Here is an 18038-nt window from a genome sequence, read left to right as displayed (position 1 = left end):
CGTCATTGCTTCTCTTTTAGGATTTGTTTGAACGCAGACCTGTCTCCCACAGACAATTTACACCTCTTATCTGATCATCCACTCCAGACGCAAGGTTGATTGACCGCGTCTGCCCGTGTCCATGGCAATGGTGTTTAAACCCAAGCATAGATCAAAGCTCTGGAGGAAGAGGGAGGGGGGGTGTGTGTGGGAGGGAAGGTTGTTGGTTATAGGGTCCGGGTTCTTTTGGCCCCAAGCGGCGTGTCCCAGAGGTGGAGACGGTGGGGCTGGGAGTTGCCACCATCTGAAGAAACCCATTGTCAGGGCCAGAATAATTTCCTGAGCAAACCCTAGACACCCCCCCGCCCCGCCCCCCCCTCCCCCCACCACGATTAACTCGAGCAAAGGGGAGATTCGTGGCCAGGCGCTGATGAGGAGTGGATAGCGCCAGGGGGCTCTCCTCTCCGTCTGAAGCCGAAAGGAAGGGGGGCGGAGGGAGGGCGGCGAGCGGTGAGCACAAGCCAGTAAACCGGAGCGTGGATCCCCTCCCCTTCAAGAGAAATTCAACCGGAGCCGCAGAAGCTGCGACACGGATGAGCCGGATCCCCTAAGCCTGCCAGGAAAGCTGATTCCCACCCCACCCCCACGGTTCCCAGAGGAGAGACCGGTTCATTTCACCACCCCCGGCCCCCGTCCCCGCCAGCCCCTGGACGTTGGCTCTGCTCTGCGGGTGCCCCCCACCCAGCCGCCGGGCGCCTGGGACCCGGTAGGAAAAACTGCGGTGCAGTGAGCCCGAGGCAAAGGGTGGGGGCAGCCGTTTAATCACAGCTCGCCTCGCCTCCATTAACTTGTGTTGATATTAAAAAGAAATCAATCAGTGAAAATGAAGCATTGGCCGTGAATATTTCTCTTTCTCACGTGGAAAAGCAAGGAGCGAGGCGGCGGGGGAGGGGAGGCGGACCGCGCCGGCGACTGCAGAGGTTCCTCCCAAGCGGAGAACCGCAGCGGCGACTTAACTTTCTGGCACTGGATGGCGTGGAGGAAATGCCGCAAGCCTCTCCCTGGGGGTGTCCTTAGTCAGGAGGAGGAGGGGACAAGGCTGGAGTTGTTGGAAGCGGCCAACTTCTCCCAGGCTTGAGCCTCGGTTTTGCTTTCGCTGGGCATATTTGTGCCTAATAGAATGTTTATGGATCGTTCGGCTCTGTTTCTGCTGCGTAGCCCAAACAAATCGATGCGGTGTTAGAGACCGCGCTGAGGGGTGGGGCAGGCTTGGGGGCCACCACGTCCCCACCACGTGGATGCCCGCGCGCCGCGTGCTCTTCACCTGCTCAGGCGCACGGGCGGGCGCTGGGCGCTGCTAGAGGCGGTGCAAGTTGCGCGCATTCCCGAGGCTAGAGCTGGCTCCTTTCCGCCCCCTCCGCCCTCGGTTCTGAAGTCCCACCCCGACTTCCTGCCCCCCAGTTCGGCCAGCGCTCGGATCCCCAGCTCCGCCGGCCCCGGGCCTCAGCCCCTCGGCGCCGGCCCTCCAGGGGCGGCGGGGGGAATTCAGCGCACAGCGCGGGAGACAGGAGGGGGCGCTCAGGCCAGGGCCGGCTGGGCGGCCCCGAGTCCCCGAGCCCAGGCAGGAGGGAGGCAGGGAGGCAGGCAGGCGGCGGGGCAGAGAGTGGGGGAGCCTGGTGCGCGCAGCCCAGGCGGCCTCCCTGCCGCCCGTTAGTGCGAAAGGCTGCCGCCGAGGCCGCGGAGTTATTTGCTCAGTCGCTCCCCCTCCTGCACCTTCCGCCCTCCCTTTCCCCTGACTCCTTCTCGGAACGGGTTCCCGCCACCGCTGCGGCCGGCTGGGCTCGGCCCCCTCCCGGCAGGCGCGCACCGGGTGAGTCAGAGGTCTAGTAGGGCCTCGCCCTTTGCCACCCGCTGCCAGCTCCCCGGGTGCCAGTCGGGGGCTCCGACGGGAAGCCGCAGTTCCCCGCGGTTTGCGATCGCCTCTTCGAGGGGCTGGAGGATATCCACCCAGGGCGGGTCCCAGCTCCGCGTCCCACAAGGAGGTCCCACCCCGGGTGCCAGGCTGCCTGCGGCGTCGTAGTGGGTGACCGGCCCCGCGCTCCGCGCCTCGGGGCTTCTCTAGAAGTGACGCAGCGCGGCCCGGGGCTAGGGTGGGAGGGGGCTCTGCGGAGAGCGCGAAAGGCAGGTGGCAGAGCGGGAGTGGGTTCGAGCGGGTGTCGCACACACGCGTACACTCCGCGCAGCGCTCGGGGACAGATGTGCGAACATCTGGGGTAGGGGATGGCCCCTGAGTCTTCACGACCCCTCCCGCTCGCAAAGCACACGGAACCTGAAGTTGGGTGTGTGTGTGTGTGCGCGCGTGTGTGTATGTGAGCGCGCGCGTGTGTGTATGTGAGCGCGCGCGCGCCGGTGTGTGCCCCAGTGTGCGCGCGCTCGCCGGGGCCTACTAGAGTCCGTGCCTGAATACATAATATACCGTGGGCATCTTCATTGCGCGCGCGCGCGCACACACACACACACACACACACACGCACACAGCGAATCACACAAACATACATAATTTATGCAGCATCTAGGTCTGTGGGAGGTAATTTAATTTCGCTTCAAGCTGGGAACTTAGAAGGCAAGAGGGGATGGGGAGACAAGTGAGACCTGCGCCCATCTCTCCGACACGATTTGCAGCGGCCCTGAAGACCAGTTCTGGCAGAGGAGGAGGGGCAGCAAGCGTGTGGATTTGGATAGGAAAGGAATTCCTCAGTCTTCCTTTCCCTCAAATAAACACTCAAGCTTAAATGGGGAGTGTTGGCGGTGAGGGCCAGAGCACCAGACGCACAGCTTCCCCTTGGGGCTCCCACAGGACCCCCGAGGCCGCTGTGATGGAGGGGAGGTGCCCGGTAAGCCGCAAAGGGATTAGCCCTACCAGTGCCGCAGGCCGGCCTTAGCCTTGTAAGTGCCTTCCGGTAAGGGCACTTCACGAAGGCTTTATCTCCTCTCTCTTTTCCCTGTTTCCTCCAGAGATGGTTTCCCCATTCCCAATCACCTGTAGCAGCTTCCAAGAGTTTTGTCGGATTCCCGACACTGTTCTCAGAGAGAGAGAGGCTCACTCTGGGGAGAGTGGTGTGGGGAAGGAAGGACAAGCCCCACTGGATTCCCTGCACCCAGAAATCCCTTCTCAGGCCGTGTGCCCCTTGCCAGCCCTCCTCCCCGCTGCCAAATACTGGCCCTAGACTGTTCTGGGCCTTGCAGTCCTTATCTCTGCAGTCTGTCCACACACCCTTTTTGGCAGTGGTTGAGAACAAATTCCACTCAAAAGTTTCTAACCACTTCACAAGAGTAAGAGACCTTCGAAGGCCATGCAGTCTGTTTTATCTAATAATAATTTTTAAAAGAACATGATTTACTTTCCCAGAAAACACATGGATGCAGGAAAGAGAGCGGGGACGACCAGCCGCCTCGGTGGCCAGTAGCGCCCAGCCCCAAGCCCCTAGCTCAGCGGCAGGCCAACTTGTTCCATCAGCCTGCACCCTAGGATTCTGAGGCGTATCCACGCATTCTGCAAAGAATCCACAGCATTGGAACACCAAAACTAGACTCTTGTGTTTCCCAAGCTCTTCAGTTAACATTGCTCAATGTAGCTAAGTGGAGAGAATGCAAATGATTTATATTTCACTGGCTAGGTTGAAGAAACTCAAGGGAGATGTGTTCTGCTTCAAGACAGGGGGAAAAAATCCCAAAAACTGTAATGCAAAAGCTTTGTAGTATTTTTAAACCTTTGATTCAGTCCATATGTGACATCTGAACACCGCCAAATTCTATGTTTCAAAACACACACACACATACACACACACACACACTCCTAGCAGGAGAGAAAAGTTGGGTTTTAGGAGCGGTGGTGGTGTAGGGCCGGCCGGCTGGGATCTCTCTTTAAATTATTTAGTATAGAGAGAGCCTCCTTCTATGCCATTCCGTGGGGCCCGTATAAGCCGTTGCTTTTAAAGGGAAAAGCATGTTGAGATGAACAGAAAAAACTTTCAGGGGCTTACCTGGTTGGCCTCTCACTTCGTGTCCTGAAAAGTAGACAGCTAAGAAAACCCAGGTGAGAAGAAACATATCCATTTTGGAGAAGGAGGCTTTCTCCAGAACTGGGTTTGTAGATTTCTTGTATAATTTTAAGTCTTTGTGTTTTTCTCTCCCTTGCGTTCTTCCTTACAGTGTCTTCTGCAAAGGTTTCTAATGGTCAGTGTTTCCCTCCTGGGTCCTGGCGGCCCGTCTTCACCTTTATTCCTGCTGGATTCTCACCTCACTAAGAGGAGGGTGGCTCCTGAAATCAGCAAAGCGGGAGCAAGCTGGGAAGAGGGGACGGGTTTCCTCTCTTAAAAAACAAAACGCTTCTATGTCCTCTCCAGTTCCTCAAAGTATCATTTCCTTTATCCTACAACATCACGAAGATTTCCCGAAAGCCAAGCGTAAAAAATAGTAAGAATAATAAAAAGAAAAGCCCAGACTTGCCTTGGGCATCACACGTCCCCAGGCAGCTGTGTGATCTCAGAGGCGTAAACGGACACACATCCCCCGGCACCCGGGACCGACACGCGGGCGGAGGCACCCACCGCCGCCGGACGGCCGGAGTGCGAGGCGGCCGCCCAGCTCCTGCCCTCGCCGGGTTCCCCTAGCGGGAGCCTTCCCAACGACTACCCCCGCTCGGCCAGCCTGACGAGGGGAGTCAGAGGAAAGAAGCGGCGGCGGCGGCGGCGGCGGCTGTTGCTGCTGCGGCTGCTGCTGGCGGGGCGGCGGCGGCTGGGATTGCCTGGGAGCGAGCGAGCCCCTCTCCGAGTTCGCTCGCGCCCGCCCTCACCTCCACCTCGCCCAGCGCCTCGCCGAGGTCTGCGCGTCTGAGGAGGTGCCGGGGGCGGGCTGCGGGCTGGTGCCTCGCTCGCCTTCTCTGCTTCCCCTCCGGCTCCCCCCAGCCTTTTCAGGCCGAGCAGCATGTGGATGTCAGAGCCGCGGCAGAGCTATCCGATTACGCGCCGGCTCAGGGCCCGCCCCTTCTGTGTTCCTGATTAAAGAGGCAGCCGCGGAGCCGCGCGGCGCACAGCTCAGCGCCACGGCACCCGGCTCGGGCGGGGCGGCGGCGGCAGCTTCCCCCCCCAGGCCCCCCCCCCACCAGCCGCGGCCCGATCAAAGTTGAGGCGGCTCCCGTCCAGCCGCTCCTCTCCCACCCAGTCGCTCCTCTCCCACCCGCACCTCCCGCCCACCCCGGGCTCCTCCGCGCCTGGCTGCGCCCGGCCGCCCGTGCGCAATGCCCGGGAGAGGCAGCGCCCCGGGGCACCTCCGGGGCGCACTGCCCTTGGCCGCGTCGTCCCCGCCCGCGGGAGACTCCGCAGGAAATGGGGGGGGAAATCCCTGTTTCCCCCCCCCAAATTCCCGGGCTCCGAGGCCACACACGTAGAAGCCAGCACAATGCCACGCGCAAGGGCGTTACAAGAGGAGTTGGGTGGCGTACGGTGTTCGGTGTAGGGAACCAGGCGGCAGCTCAGCCATGCGTTCGCACAGGCAGCAGTGCGTGGCGGCGACACACGCGGTCAGCCCCGGCTGAATAAAACCCCAAACACTCGTGCGTTTACTCCTCGGGGCCTTTGTTGTGTCCCAAACATACTCCTCTCCTCGCTGGGTAAGGATTTAGTTCTCCCGGCGCACCTAACTTGTAACCACCAGAAGAAGAGAGAGTCTCTCTGCAAAGAATTTCTTCAGGTAATTAAATTGGATACCCCCCAACCGTCCCCAAAAGTGCGGGTACGTGAAGGCTTCTCCTCAAAATGCTACTGTAACTACTTCTATTCACCTTTTCCCCATGGAAATGTGGTCACAGCGCGCAGAGAAAGAAAACAGCATTATGCCAACTATTTTTAAATGGAGGTGTGAAAACTGTTTAGAGGGAGTTGTAAGCTAACAGCTGGGGAAACACTTGTATCTTTGTTTCTGAGGATGGCTTTGTGGATTCCAAACTGTCTTGCTTCACTAAGCACCTATTAACTATATTATCATAAAGGCTCTAACAAGAACAGTCTAAATAACACTGCATATACCTTCTCTGCCACTCTGCAGATTAAGAAAAATAAAGTTTTGGTGACAAGAAGCACACACACATCTGACTATCCCATTTATTTCTTTGCTTGTACTTGTGGATTCTTCTGGGTGGTTTTCCTCCTTATCTGGACTTGCCATTAGCTTTGTTTATCACTTTTAGTGTTTGAAAAATCTGTAACTCCCACTTAACTGTTATTTACACTGAGATAACCAAAACAAAATTGAATCAGAAGTGATTTGCAAATAGTTGAGCCAAGCCATGGAGGGATTTTACAGTGCTGTGTAAATCCACGGGCCGCATATCACACTGTTAATCTTAGATGCCTGGTTTGAAAGGGCATTTAACAGAGGCCTAGTGAGTTCTTCCAGGGAGCATATCCCCTGGCTGGCCTAAAGGCTACCTTTCATTCCTTTCATCCCCCACCCCCACCCCTCTCTCTTTCTTCTCGCCCTCCTTCTTTCCTTGGCTTGAGAGCACATCCACATTATTAAAAACTCCAGATTTACTTTTTTTTTTTCTCCCCCTGTTTAAACATCAACTATAAAGAAAGACCGCCCCTCCCCAGTATTTAATGGGACTTCAGCAGAGATCCCGGCTTCTATCATTGCCAAGATGCTAACCTAAGGACAACTAACATTACTATCTCTAGTGACACAGCCCAGATGAAGAAAATCATTTAGTATCACCTCCTCCCACGACTCACCAGACGTGCCAAGCCATTCATGCTAGCAAGTGCCCCACATGGAAGAATCCTGTTTCTGAAAGCATTACAGCCAGAGGTTAGGTGAATGGCATAGGGAAGAGGAGAGAGAGAGAGAGAAAAGTTACACCGAAACCCATTGGGAAACCATAAGAATGTCAACTCTGGGCTCCTGCTCTTGGCATCTTAGGATTGGGGGGCCCCCTCAGGCAGCTTCAAGGGTCCTCAGTTTGGTAGGGAGAAGGGTCGGTTTCAGTGTTCTGTTCCTGGACCTGATTCCCAGCATTATGGATTTTAATTTTTTCAGAGGTGTCCTAAAGAGGGAGCTAACTTACTTCCTGGCAGTCCTCAGTACAACTTCTGCAAGACTTCTCATCAATCCCCTTGAGTGAAGTCCTGATTTCCTGCAGTTGGGTAGCAGGTGAGTCTGGTTCAGAGCCCTGGGGACTCCAAGCCGCCGGACCATTTGTAACCCTCTAGGGGGCAGCACTCAATAAATAATGCAAATCCTACCTGCAGGAGCACTTCTGGCTGTGGTGCTTTTACTCCCCGGAGCTCAAAACCCTTTATCAGACCAGGGAAGAGTCAGAGTGAGACCAGATCTCCCCAGCCCACTCTGAACAAGAGCCCACGGGCCCAGGGAGCACTTAGAATTTCTTTAATCCAGGACTAACCAGGAACTAAACACAAATCCCACATGTGCCTCATGGAAAATAAACCTCTGGGGAAATTCTCCAGACTGGGACGGGCTCAGACCTGCCAGCCCATTTTTGTCTAGACTTAGAATCTCAGGGGTTTGGCAGCAGTTGGTTTAGTTTCTACCAGAGGTTCAGGGGTGAGGAGCCAGGCTCCATACTATTCATTATTTTGTGAGTCCACAAACACTGTCTACTAAAGGACAAGTAGCATGGATAGAGACGATGGGCTTGTTAACAGAAACACAGAATCAACCAGAAAACAGCTAACTAGTGAGGTTGAGATTCCTGTCAGCGTCACTGACTCACCTGGGACACTTCACATCATTATCCTTAATTGTGAAATAATAATAGATAATCCCATCCTACATTCCATTCCTTTGACAGGAAGGGATGTGGGGAACATAAAACAAATTTGTAAAAGATGCTTAGAGAAAGCTGTAACCTGGCCACACCCCAGTGGAAAGATGGGTGTTCCCAGCTAGACAGCCCCACACCCGAGGGCGAGGGCGCATCAGAATCACCCAGAGCAAGTGTTAAAAATTCAGATCTCTGGGCACCATCTTCCTGCCAATCAGGTTCCTTGGATCTAGGGTGGTGTCTGGGAAGCTCTATTATTAAGACACATTTTAGGTGATTCTCCTGCAAATGCTCAACAGGCCAGCCATTGGAAACCTCTGTTCTGAGGTGTTCTATTTACACATAGCCTTCGATGTATGCACTTCCAGCGAAGGATACCTGGATAAGTATTCCTCCACATTTTTTCTCCAGGCAGTCGTCAGACAGGGGGCAGATGTTTCAAGGAAAACATTGGGAAAAGCCTCCCAGAGCACTTCTCGTACAGTGCCAGAGCAGTGGCATTCCCAGCTTTACCTTGTGACATTTATTTAGCAGCAACAGCAAAGAGCCTTTTGAAAACACCGAGAGCCTCTACCTCTCGGGGGCGGGAGGTTTGCAGGAACGTGTTCCAAGGGCCAGCTGATGGGGTTTATGGAGCTGGATCCAGCCCTTTCAGCACCAACCCACTTAACCATGGGTTGTTACTAGAGGTTTGTTTCAGGTATGGTTTTCCATCTGTGTTCATCACATTGTACTTATTAAATGCTCATGGAAGCATGACTGTGCGGGAGGTGTGCAAGCAAATAAGACATTTGGGTCTTGCCTCCTGGGAATACGGAATCTAAAAGCTCCAGAAGTTTCATGCTTCCGCAATAGATGCCACCTGTCACATGGTGCTTCCCCTTATCTGAGCACTACCATCGACAAGCTCTCACCCTGAAAGGGGGAGATACGAGCCATAATTGCGTCTTAATCTGTAATTTACTACCTTGCCCTAGTTAATATTTAGCTACATCTGTCTCAGAGGCAAAGCTTCAGTTAAAAGTTAATAGGTCCTCATTTTTTATCCTCTCTTTTGTTTGAAGTGAAGTCCAGGTTTCTGGTCAGTAGGGTTCCGCCCCCCCCCCCCCTCCGCCGCCACTCCTTAAACAACATTTTTCTCTTATTCAATACATTTGAATACTACTTAATAGTTTCTACTTGATCTGACCTGTGAGGGGTTCCCAGAATCTTTACAGATTTCCATAAAATATCAAAATCTCCTTTACTCTAAATTGTGTCTATCTCTCATCTCTTTCTCAGACACGGACACTAGATCAGGTAGGAAGGAACCTTATGGACAAAAAAAAAAAATGAGCAAAATGTGCAAAATTCATTCAAATATCCCTGGAATCCTTGGCAAAGGAAACTAAAGGAGGTACATTGCTCTCTCTACTCTGCTCGGCTCAAGCATAGGTGGATCTCCCTCAGCCACACTGACTTTTGTACATTTGACACATCGGTGCCTCAAAGAGGTCCCCGTCAACCCTTCTCTTTAGAGCAGCATCCTCCCATACAACTTTCTGCGATGAAGGAGATATCTGTGCCTTTCACATGGCGAATGAGCATTTGAAATGTGCCTCGTGTGACTGAGGAACTGAATTTTAAATTGTATTTAACTTTATTAAACATGTTTCTGATCCCTTCAAAAAATACAGATTCCATTTGTGTTTAACAGATCCCACATTGGACAGCTCAGCTCTAGATAATCAAATACCAGAGCTGGAGATTTCCCATAGGAGCCCATAGACATGCACACCCATGTCTATGGGCTACTTTACTTGTTCACCAAAAAGGGAATCCTAGTATGGGCAGAAGCATCATTTGAAAATGTTTGGTGTCTATTTGGCAAGGAGAGAAGGGCTGGATCACATTATTATCTATCATCCTGTGCTCCGTCTGTGCTCTCTTGGATGACTTTTCCAGAGCACTCACTGGGAATCAGATACTCCACAGTGCTCCCCAGGCTCCTGGTCTCAGCTCCAGGCCTCGGTATAGAGAAGCAGGTTGGGGCAGCAGAAACCTGAGGTCAGGACAGATGGACCTTAGGTCTCTACTGCCCTTGAGTGTCCTTGAAAAATCCGTTAACTAATTTCGGACCAGTTTCCTCACCTGTAGAAATGAAGGGATTAGTTTGAATGACTTCTATCCCTTTACAGTTTTGAATTTTGGCTAGGAATGTTTCCTGACTCCATCCTCATTCATAAATTTAAAACTGTTCTAGTTCTAATTTCATAGCCACCCTAAGTAATTAAAATTAATAGCTATTTATCCCCCAAGAAGACATTAATGCATGGATGGGGCTTAACTGGATATTCCATTATCACAGTATTTACATTGAGTACATCTTCTCAAAGAGTGAGTAATAGTATGTTAGGTATCTTGACAGGGCTTTCAGAAGAGAGATTTTTTGGGACAAACCCCTTTTCTAGATCCTCAAGAAAACCAAACCAAAATAAAACAAAACAAAAAAAACCCCAAAACAAAACAAGAAAGAGATTCCACTTGACAATCACAAACAAAAGCCAAGAACTTATTTATAACTTCAAGGCATTTATAGGTGATGTGACTGGAAATTTTAGGGTTATGATCTGAAATTTTCTCCCATTCAGGAAAATCTTATTCTGAACTGAAAATTTCCGGTCTCTCACTAAATTTATAGACTAATATTCTTGGAAGCTTGAATCTTCCATCCATGTGTGCACATGCTTTTCCTTCGTTCCCATGCAGACCGATCCTATCAAACCCCTATTGATTTACAAGGGATCTTGCTCTTTCTTCTTTCTTTTTTTTTTTCTTTTTCTTTCTTTCTTTCTTTTCTTTTCTTTTTTTTTTGGTTATTGCTGTTTTTGAATTTGTAACCTGTGACTTATGGTGCCTTAATTAGACATCTACATGTCAGGTGATTGTTACATTATGATGGCAATAGCTGCTAATTTGAGCATGAAAGTCGTGATGGAAAGGCAAGAGTCAGGGAGCTGACCTTTCGCAATTGAGGATACTTCAGGGTGGGTTAATTCACACCCACCCTAGTCATTAGTTCCCACTCTCCTCCTTCATATTTACTCCTATGCAGTTTACTGAGCTGCCAATCAACCTTAGTATCAGGATAGGATCCCTGATGGGGGTGGGGTGGGGGGCTTGGAATGATGCTTGCTTTCTGCAAGGAAAGATAATTTGTAGAGGCATCTCCAGACAGGGATTCTATTTGTTTTCTAAATTAAAAAGAGAATAAGTGATAACGTGCAGATCGTTAAAAAGAATTTAAACAACACAAAAAGTACTCAATGAAAACCCAAGCTGCCCTCCCACCCTATCCCCCAGTTTTGTAATTTACCTCTCCATTTCACCTCCCCATTGATACCCTTTGGGGGTCAATATCCTCCCAGAGTTATTGATACTATGTTCCAAGTTACAAGCAAAAACACATTTTATGTTTTTCTCCAGCTCTCTTTTCTTCCCTCTCTACCCCTAAGCAGTAATGATCTTGAAAACCATTAGGGGGCAGCTGGGACCAGAAAAGAAAACGGCAGGAACACATGCAGAACTAAAATCCAAGAGGAAGAGATGCACAAGGAAATGAAAAAGGAACGCTAAGGCGAGACATCAGCAAAAGTAAAAAAAAATGAAAAGGAAAGCAGAAATATACAACAGCAGAGCATTACAAAGTGAAAGGAAATGGAGAAGGAAGTTATATTAAAAAGCTAAAGGACGAATAAGTGTAAAGGGAGGGGAAATTTACAAAGGCCAGGGATTGAGGTTGTTGTTGGTGGGTTTTTTTTTAGGAAACCTGTAGAGCCTGAATTGGCTCAATGTTAGCAGAAAGTGGGAGGTTATCTTTTTCTGAACCGGAAGGCATTTATCATACTAGACTTTACATTCTTAGGACCTAGAGGGTTGAGAGCACCCTCTGTCCATTTGGGCTTGTGATGTGGGGTGTGGGGACGGGAAGGAGCAGTCTGCCTCCCTTACATCTTTAGAATGCTTCAGAATGCTTTCAGCCCTCAGCAAGGCAGCAAAATTAGCCTGAATATAAAGGTGCAATTCTATTTCTCAATGCAGCAGAGCTCAGAAATGAGGGAATGGGTTTCTTTTGAAGCCGATGCCATAATCAAAGTGCTTTCAGGTGTAGTGCAGGCAAACCTCCCCTGGTTTCAGCAGGTTAACTTCATTAAAGCTCCTAGCTACTGCTTTAATGTTTTCTAGGCTTTCCCCCTGGGTACATTAGGCAGAAACAAGCCCTCGTGGGAGTTCTGTACCCTGATGTTTTGCATTGTGAATGGAATGCAGGGGCAACATTTATGCTGGGATAATATGAAATGGAAAATTGCTCCTAGAGCACAATAAATATGATCACTTTTAGCTTAGTCTCCTTTTCCCTTTCTAATCCAAACTTCCTATAAGCTAGACAGGAGAAACTTGAGGAAGCCCTGGTCTAGGGTCACCAGATAAGGTACGGAATGCCTGGCCATCCTGTATTTATTATCTGCTAAATCTGATTCAGAGGACAGAATAATACCCCCAAGCACAATACCCAACGTCACTGAGCAAAATCCAGTGAAAACTTTTGTTTTAGAATCAAAGGCACTTCCTCTCAATCTTCCATCACAGTTGTTAGATTCCTACATTTACTAAGGCCCAGGAGGGGCAGGGGACATTTTGGGCAAGCTGGGCTATGAAAGAAAAAGCCCAAGGCACACTTGCCATAAGGACCCGCTAAACCTCGTGCCAGATAAAGCTGGGGCTTTCTCAAGTGGGTACTGGAGTTTTGATGAATTGCGCTTGAGTCGCAATATGAGCTATCCCAAACCCTGGTCATTTTTGCAGAATTTGGCTTTCCTCTGTAGCCTAACGTCACAAGCCCTCTCTAGTCCACTCTCGTTCTTCCTTTCTTTAACATGGAGTCCTGGAGTTTAGTTTCTAAGAAGTTTAAAAAATCAAAACAGGAAATCTGGCCAAACAAAAACCTCTCTGACCAGAAGCAGTTTGCTTCCTTTAAACAAGTCCCCCAAAGTTAAATTACAAAGCAAGTTTGTCTCTTTATTAGAATTTGGCTAGGAGCTAGGATGTGAAAACACTTCCCATTTGATTTCCCATTTGATTTGATCATCATTTAGAAGAAGTAAATGTAATTTCTGACCTTTCAATACATCTGGCCGTGTGCCCGTAGTTATACCCCACTGACGGTGTTCTCGCAAACACCGAGGCTTCTTCAGCCCCGAGCATCCCCAGCTCTTGCAAAACGGGAAAGTTGCACTTTGGGGGTGAGGAGTATTCTAGGGCAAGTTAGCCCAATAACATTAATAATTGGGTTAACGATGTAAGACAGGCGTGTCAGAGGGAACTAACTCAGGCCCCTGAACTGGGGTCAGGAGACCTAGTTCCCGGTTCTAGTTCTTTCCCTGGCGCTGTGTGTGCCTTGTGTCACAAGATCCGTTCTCTCTTTGTGATGCTGTTTCCTCACTCATACAAGGCATGTTATTATTCCAAAGCAATGGCCCTACCACACCATTCAGCTGAGTCCACACTTGATAGAAAGCAGGGTCAGTTTAGAGCTCTCACTGATTCAAAAAATATGTATTGAGCACACACTATAAGCCAAACTTTGCATGGGGGGAATAATAGTGAGTAATCAGTGAAGATGGATGTTCTCCTGGTGGGAGAGGCAGGTAACACTCAAGTCAGCAATGAGCATGATCATTTCAGAAGGTGATAGTGAGTTTCTAAGAAGAAAACAGAATAAGATAACATGATAGGGACCCATAAACCAACAGACAGGAAATCTGGGCTAGCCCTTCCATGAGCCAAGCCTCTGCCATAAGCAAGTGACCTAACCCAGGCTCCGTCTCTCACCTTTAAGGTAGGGGGTTGTACTACATCAGTGTCTTTCAAAGTTGAGGATGAGTTCCCTTAGTGAGTTACAAAATCAACTTAGAAGCTTGTGATCAACATTTTTAAAAAAATGCAATAGATCAGAATAAAATCAGAGTATATATTGTTCATGAAACTGGTTTCCATTCATATATATTTCATATACACATAAACACAAGTGTTCTGGGGCACAAGAAAATATATTTCTTTCTGTGGGTTGTAGTGAATTAGGTGATCTCTAAAATATTTGTAAGCTCTCAAATTCTATGATTCTATTAAATTTTTATAGCAGGGGCTCAATGGGGCATAGTTCTTGCCTGATTTTACTCATTATTGAATAAACAGTAGCATTGCTACTATTTATTGTCTGTTCTCATCAGAGAATCCTAGTGTTTGACCCAGTTTCAGGTACGTGATTGGTGCTTGACAAATGTTTTTGAATTAATGAAAACATGAGATTTATGCACTAGGTCTTAAATATAGCAACTTAATATGAATTACCAAGTAACTTACCAAAGTATCAAAATAATTTATTATATTTCCCCAAATGCCAGCCTTACAAACCAAATTCAAAATTATATTGTCCTTGTGATGCTAAGAACTCTCTTTTCTTAGAATTCTCAGAAACTTTGTTAAAATTTCAAAAAAAAAAAAAAAAAAAGAGCTTAACATGTTCTTCTCCCAAGTAGGGTAAACTGCTTTCTTCTCATTTATAACTGTAATTCAATAAAGCTTTAGAATGTGTAAAGAAAGAAAAGAATTAGTGGGGAAATTTTTCTATTTCTTGTCCTTGGGGATCCAGATAATTCTGCCTTCCTAAAACTGGTCTTGTGAGGTTTCATTTCTTAAGACAACTTTTTCAAAGCAGTAGTATTCTTACTGTAACACAGATTTTCCCCTTAGTTATGGCTTAAATAGTAAGTTTCTTAGTCTCAGAATCATTTTTAAAAATTATACATTTGATTTGAAATAGATGATCCAAGTCTTCCATCCTTCCCTGCCTGGATCCTTTGTTGACATCCATTGGGATGGGAGAACCAGACCGAGGCGATCCCATTGAGGAATCAATGATACATCATCCTTAAGAAAGGCAAGAGTCAATGGACCCCACTCAAGGCCCAACGCACATACCCATGAGTTAATTTTCAAGTCCATTTCCTTAATTGCCTGAAAATCCATGGCCAGGCAAATTGACTCAGAGTTTAGGATTGCTACACCCAACCTTCTGTATCCGTCCCCTCCTACCTTCCCCAAAGCAAAGCAGACACACATAGACAAAGAGGAAATATCAGCATCCTGGTAGCCCAGTCACATTGCAACTGCTTGCCCAGTGCAGGACAACTCAATGGTCATGGCTGTGCTTCTATTAAGGGCACCTTGGTTCAGGCAAAAATGTGCTCTTGAGCTATGACATAAAAAAATCACATTTTTGTGAGTCGAAGTATATCATAAATAATCTAAAAGAAGGCACTGTTTGAAGAAAGCATGTATTTTTGAAGTGAATAAGGATCCCGGGGTTGATCTGCCCTATAGGTCTAGATTGATCTGGAACTAACTAAAGCATATTTGCTTGGAATCAGTTCCGAAACCACTGTTTAGACCAAAATGTGTAAAAACCATGAAAGGCTTTTGCACAATTTTATGGTCTTTATTTGTGTTATTATTTTTGTTATTATTGCTCCTGTTACTAATGATGGATTTGCCCAGGCCAGAGAAATTCAATGTATTCACATTTATATATATATATTTTTGCATTGACAAATAGAAGCTACATCAAATCCAAACCCATCCCATGTATTTCTCCAATTCTAGTTTTTGTGTAGATTTTCTTCTTGCAGAATCTCTCATAGAATCATTTTAACAATGACACTCTGGTAAAGATATGCTAAGACTCATAATTTTTTTTTTTTTTTTTTTAGCTGAAGTTAACTGTGCTCATCATTTTGGGACTCGACATCCAACTGACACTGAGAAATGGCAGCTTTCAGTTAAACAAATGCAAAGCTGTATTTAGGCTCTTTTGCAACATCATGATGAGAAGAAATCAAAGCATCTTCTGCTGCTATTTTTAAAATACTCACCAGGGCAATTCCATCAGAAATACTATTATGACAGCTTTTGTATTTTGATCCTTTCTTTTCAAGATTAAAATGTGGGAGAAACCCCACATCCCTTGAAAAGAATTTGAAAAAGTCCATTTGAACAAATGCTGCTGTGCTGTTTGTTACAGAGTTAATAAAAAAAAAAAATTCTCAGACTCTTAAAATGTGGTGGCAGGAGGATTGTTTAAAGAGGAGGCAGATGCCCACTGTCAGTGGAAGGAGTGCCAAAGTCTGGGAGCCTCACAAAATGTTTCAGACGAGACCCTTTACTTTTTGCTAATTGCAACCTAAACAGATTTCCCCTGCTCCAGAGTTGTGCAGATTGTCTTTCTGCCTATAGGTACAGGGATGTTAGGTTATTTATCACACAAAGAGTTGTTGGCTGAGGAGGAAATTAAACTCTAAACCAAGTACTGTCTTTTACTATAGGGCAACGTTCGGACTTCAAACTCCAGCTCTCCCCACCACTCCACCGGGTCTGTTTACTCATGCACCGACAAAAGAACTCGGTAATAGATCCCAAAGAGAAATCTTACAATATACCACAAATCAGCATCAGCTGGTCCAAATGGGGTCTGTCATGAGGATGTTGATTAAAAAAAAAAAAACAGTTATCACCCCTGTAGTAGAAACATGTCATCTTACAATAGCATTTACTAAACTCCTCATTGCTTTTGGGGGTAGTTGGGACAGTGCAGAGAGACAGTTCCTCCTTCAACCTATCTGGGAGTGCAGATCCCATAGGTAGACCGTCCTCGAGACGGAAAAATCCAGGCATGATGTGTCTGGATAGTAAGATATTTGCTCCTGAGTGATAACTTGTTTATTGTTGGTGTGGCAGGACCTCTCCAGGAACAAGCAGATAGGCTGTGCTTAGGGAGGGAGAACCACTGAATGTTCTTTCTACTAGTTCTGATGGGAACTAAGTTAAATAAACCAACTCTTATCCAAATGGGGACAAGTTGTCATTACTGGTCATGTAACGTTCTCAAAAAGAGGAATAGCTCAAATATCTTTTTGTTGGTTTGTTGGTGCTTGAAAAAAAATTACTGTGCTTAGCCCAAGGAGGGGCCATGGTAAAGCAGGAAGAACATTCTTTTTTTTTTTTTAATTTTTTAAAAGATTTTTATTTATTTATTTGACAGAGAGAGACACAGCGAGAGAGGGAACACAAGCAGGGGGAGTGGGAGAGGGAGAAGCAGGCTTCCCACGGAGCAGGGAGCCTGATGTGGGACTCGATCCCAGGACCCTGGGACCATGACCTGAGCCGAAGGCAGACGCTTAATGACTGAGCCACCCAGGCGCCCCAGAAAGAACATTCTTTTAAGGGATAGGAAGTCTACTTTTTGTCATTCAGCAGCTCTGCAAGCAAGTTGTACCCAATGCTCTGGGTTTCTGTTTCTTCCTCTAGGAAATGAGGGGGTAGATAGGTCTTCCTGGAAGTTGAGTCTTTCTTCTACTCCATGGTTCTATGAAGTGTCAGTTCACCGGACATTTGTTTCAACAGCCCTCTCTCGATGTGTGTTCTTTCAGAGGTGGTTAGCTTTACATGATTTCCAATGGTCATCCATACTTTAGAAGAAAGAGCCTGGCCATTTATAGGTTAGCGCCCTTTGTCCCAAAGCAGCAGGGTGGGGCACAGGGGCAGGAATACAAACATCATGAAGGTCAAAGGTCATGACCTTTCTGGGTAAAAACCCAGACAGTTGCATACCTGAGTGGCATTAGAGTCTGGCTCTGGCTAGTCGTAAGGTATTTTCCACTAGAGTGTTCTGTTCCCGACCCTGGGTGGAGGTGCTCATCATCAGGGGAGACTGGGTGGGGAAGCAGGGTTCAGCTGGAGCTCTTTGACTATAGAAAGACAACTTGGCAAGCTGAAAAGTGAAGGTTCTGGTGCACATCAGTGTTGTTTTGGAGATAATTTGGAAGTGTCAGTGTGTGGTAGCAAACTCGGGCTATTTCCCTGAAATGTATGGAGATTAAACAGTGCTATGAAATCCTGCGATGCTGGGAGAAGCACACGCGGACAGAGGACTTTGAAAATGCTCATCTGTACATAGCACCTTCTGGGCAGGAGGAAGGTCCTGAGGAGTATAAAGAAATAATGGTACTGTTGGGAGAGAGAAGAAAATGTGGTGGTGGTGGGAGGGTGCGATTGTTCAACGAATGTGGATGGTGCCCTGCATCTGACGTCTGTGTGACTGGGTGGCAGAAGTGATTCTACT

At 47.9% G+C, this 18038-nt stretch overlaps 1 protein-coding gene across 6 annotated transcripts in view; it reads right to left on the bottom strand.

Moving 5' to 3' along the window:
* Positions 1-4976, bottom strand: part of NRP2 (neuropilin 2) — a 115366-nt gene extending 110390 nt beyond the window's left edge. For 4 of the 6 annotated variants that reach the window (XM_036066138.2, XM_036066139.2, XM_078071229.1 and 1 more), the window contains exon 1: positions 4023-4976. In XM_036066138.2, the coding sequence (XP_035922031.1) occupies positions 4023-4095 (73 nt within the window). In that variant the 5' untranslated portion in view covers positions 4096-4976. The remainder of the gene's footprint in view (positions 1-4022) is intronic. The other 2 variants (XM_078071230.1, XM_036066142.2) reach the window with 1 other exon arrangement.
* Positions 4977-18038: the final 13062 nt, after the last annotated feature.

The sequence above is a fragment of the Halichoerus grypus genome, chromosome 4 (genome assembly GCF_964656455.1).
Source record: "Halichoerus grypus chromosome 4, mHalGry1.hap1.1, whole genome shotgun sequence".
In the NCBI taxonomy this organism is placed as follows: Eukaryota; Metazoa; Chordata; class Mammalia; order Carnivora; family Phocidae; genus Halichoerus; species Halichoerus grypus.
The sequence above is the reverse complement of the archived record's forward strand: the minus strand, read 5'-3'. Positions and strand labels throughout refer to the sequence as shown.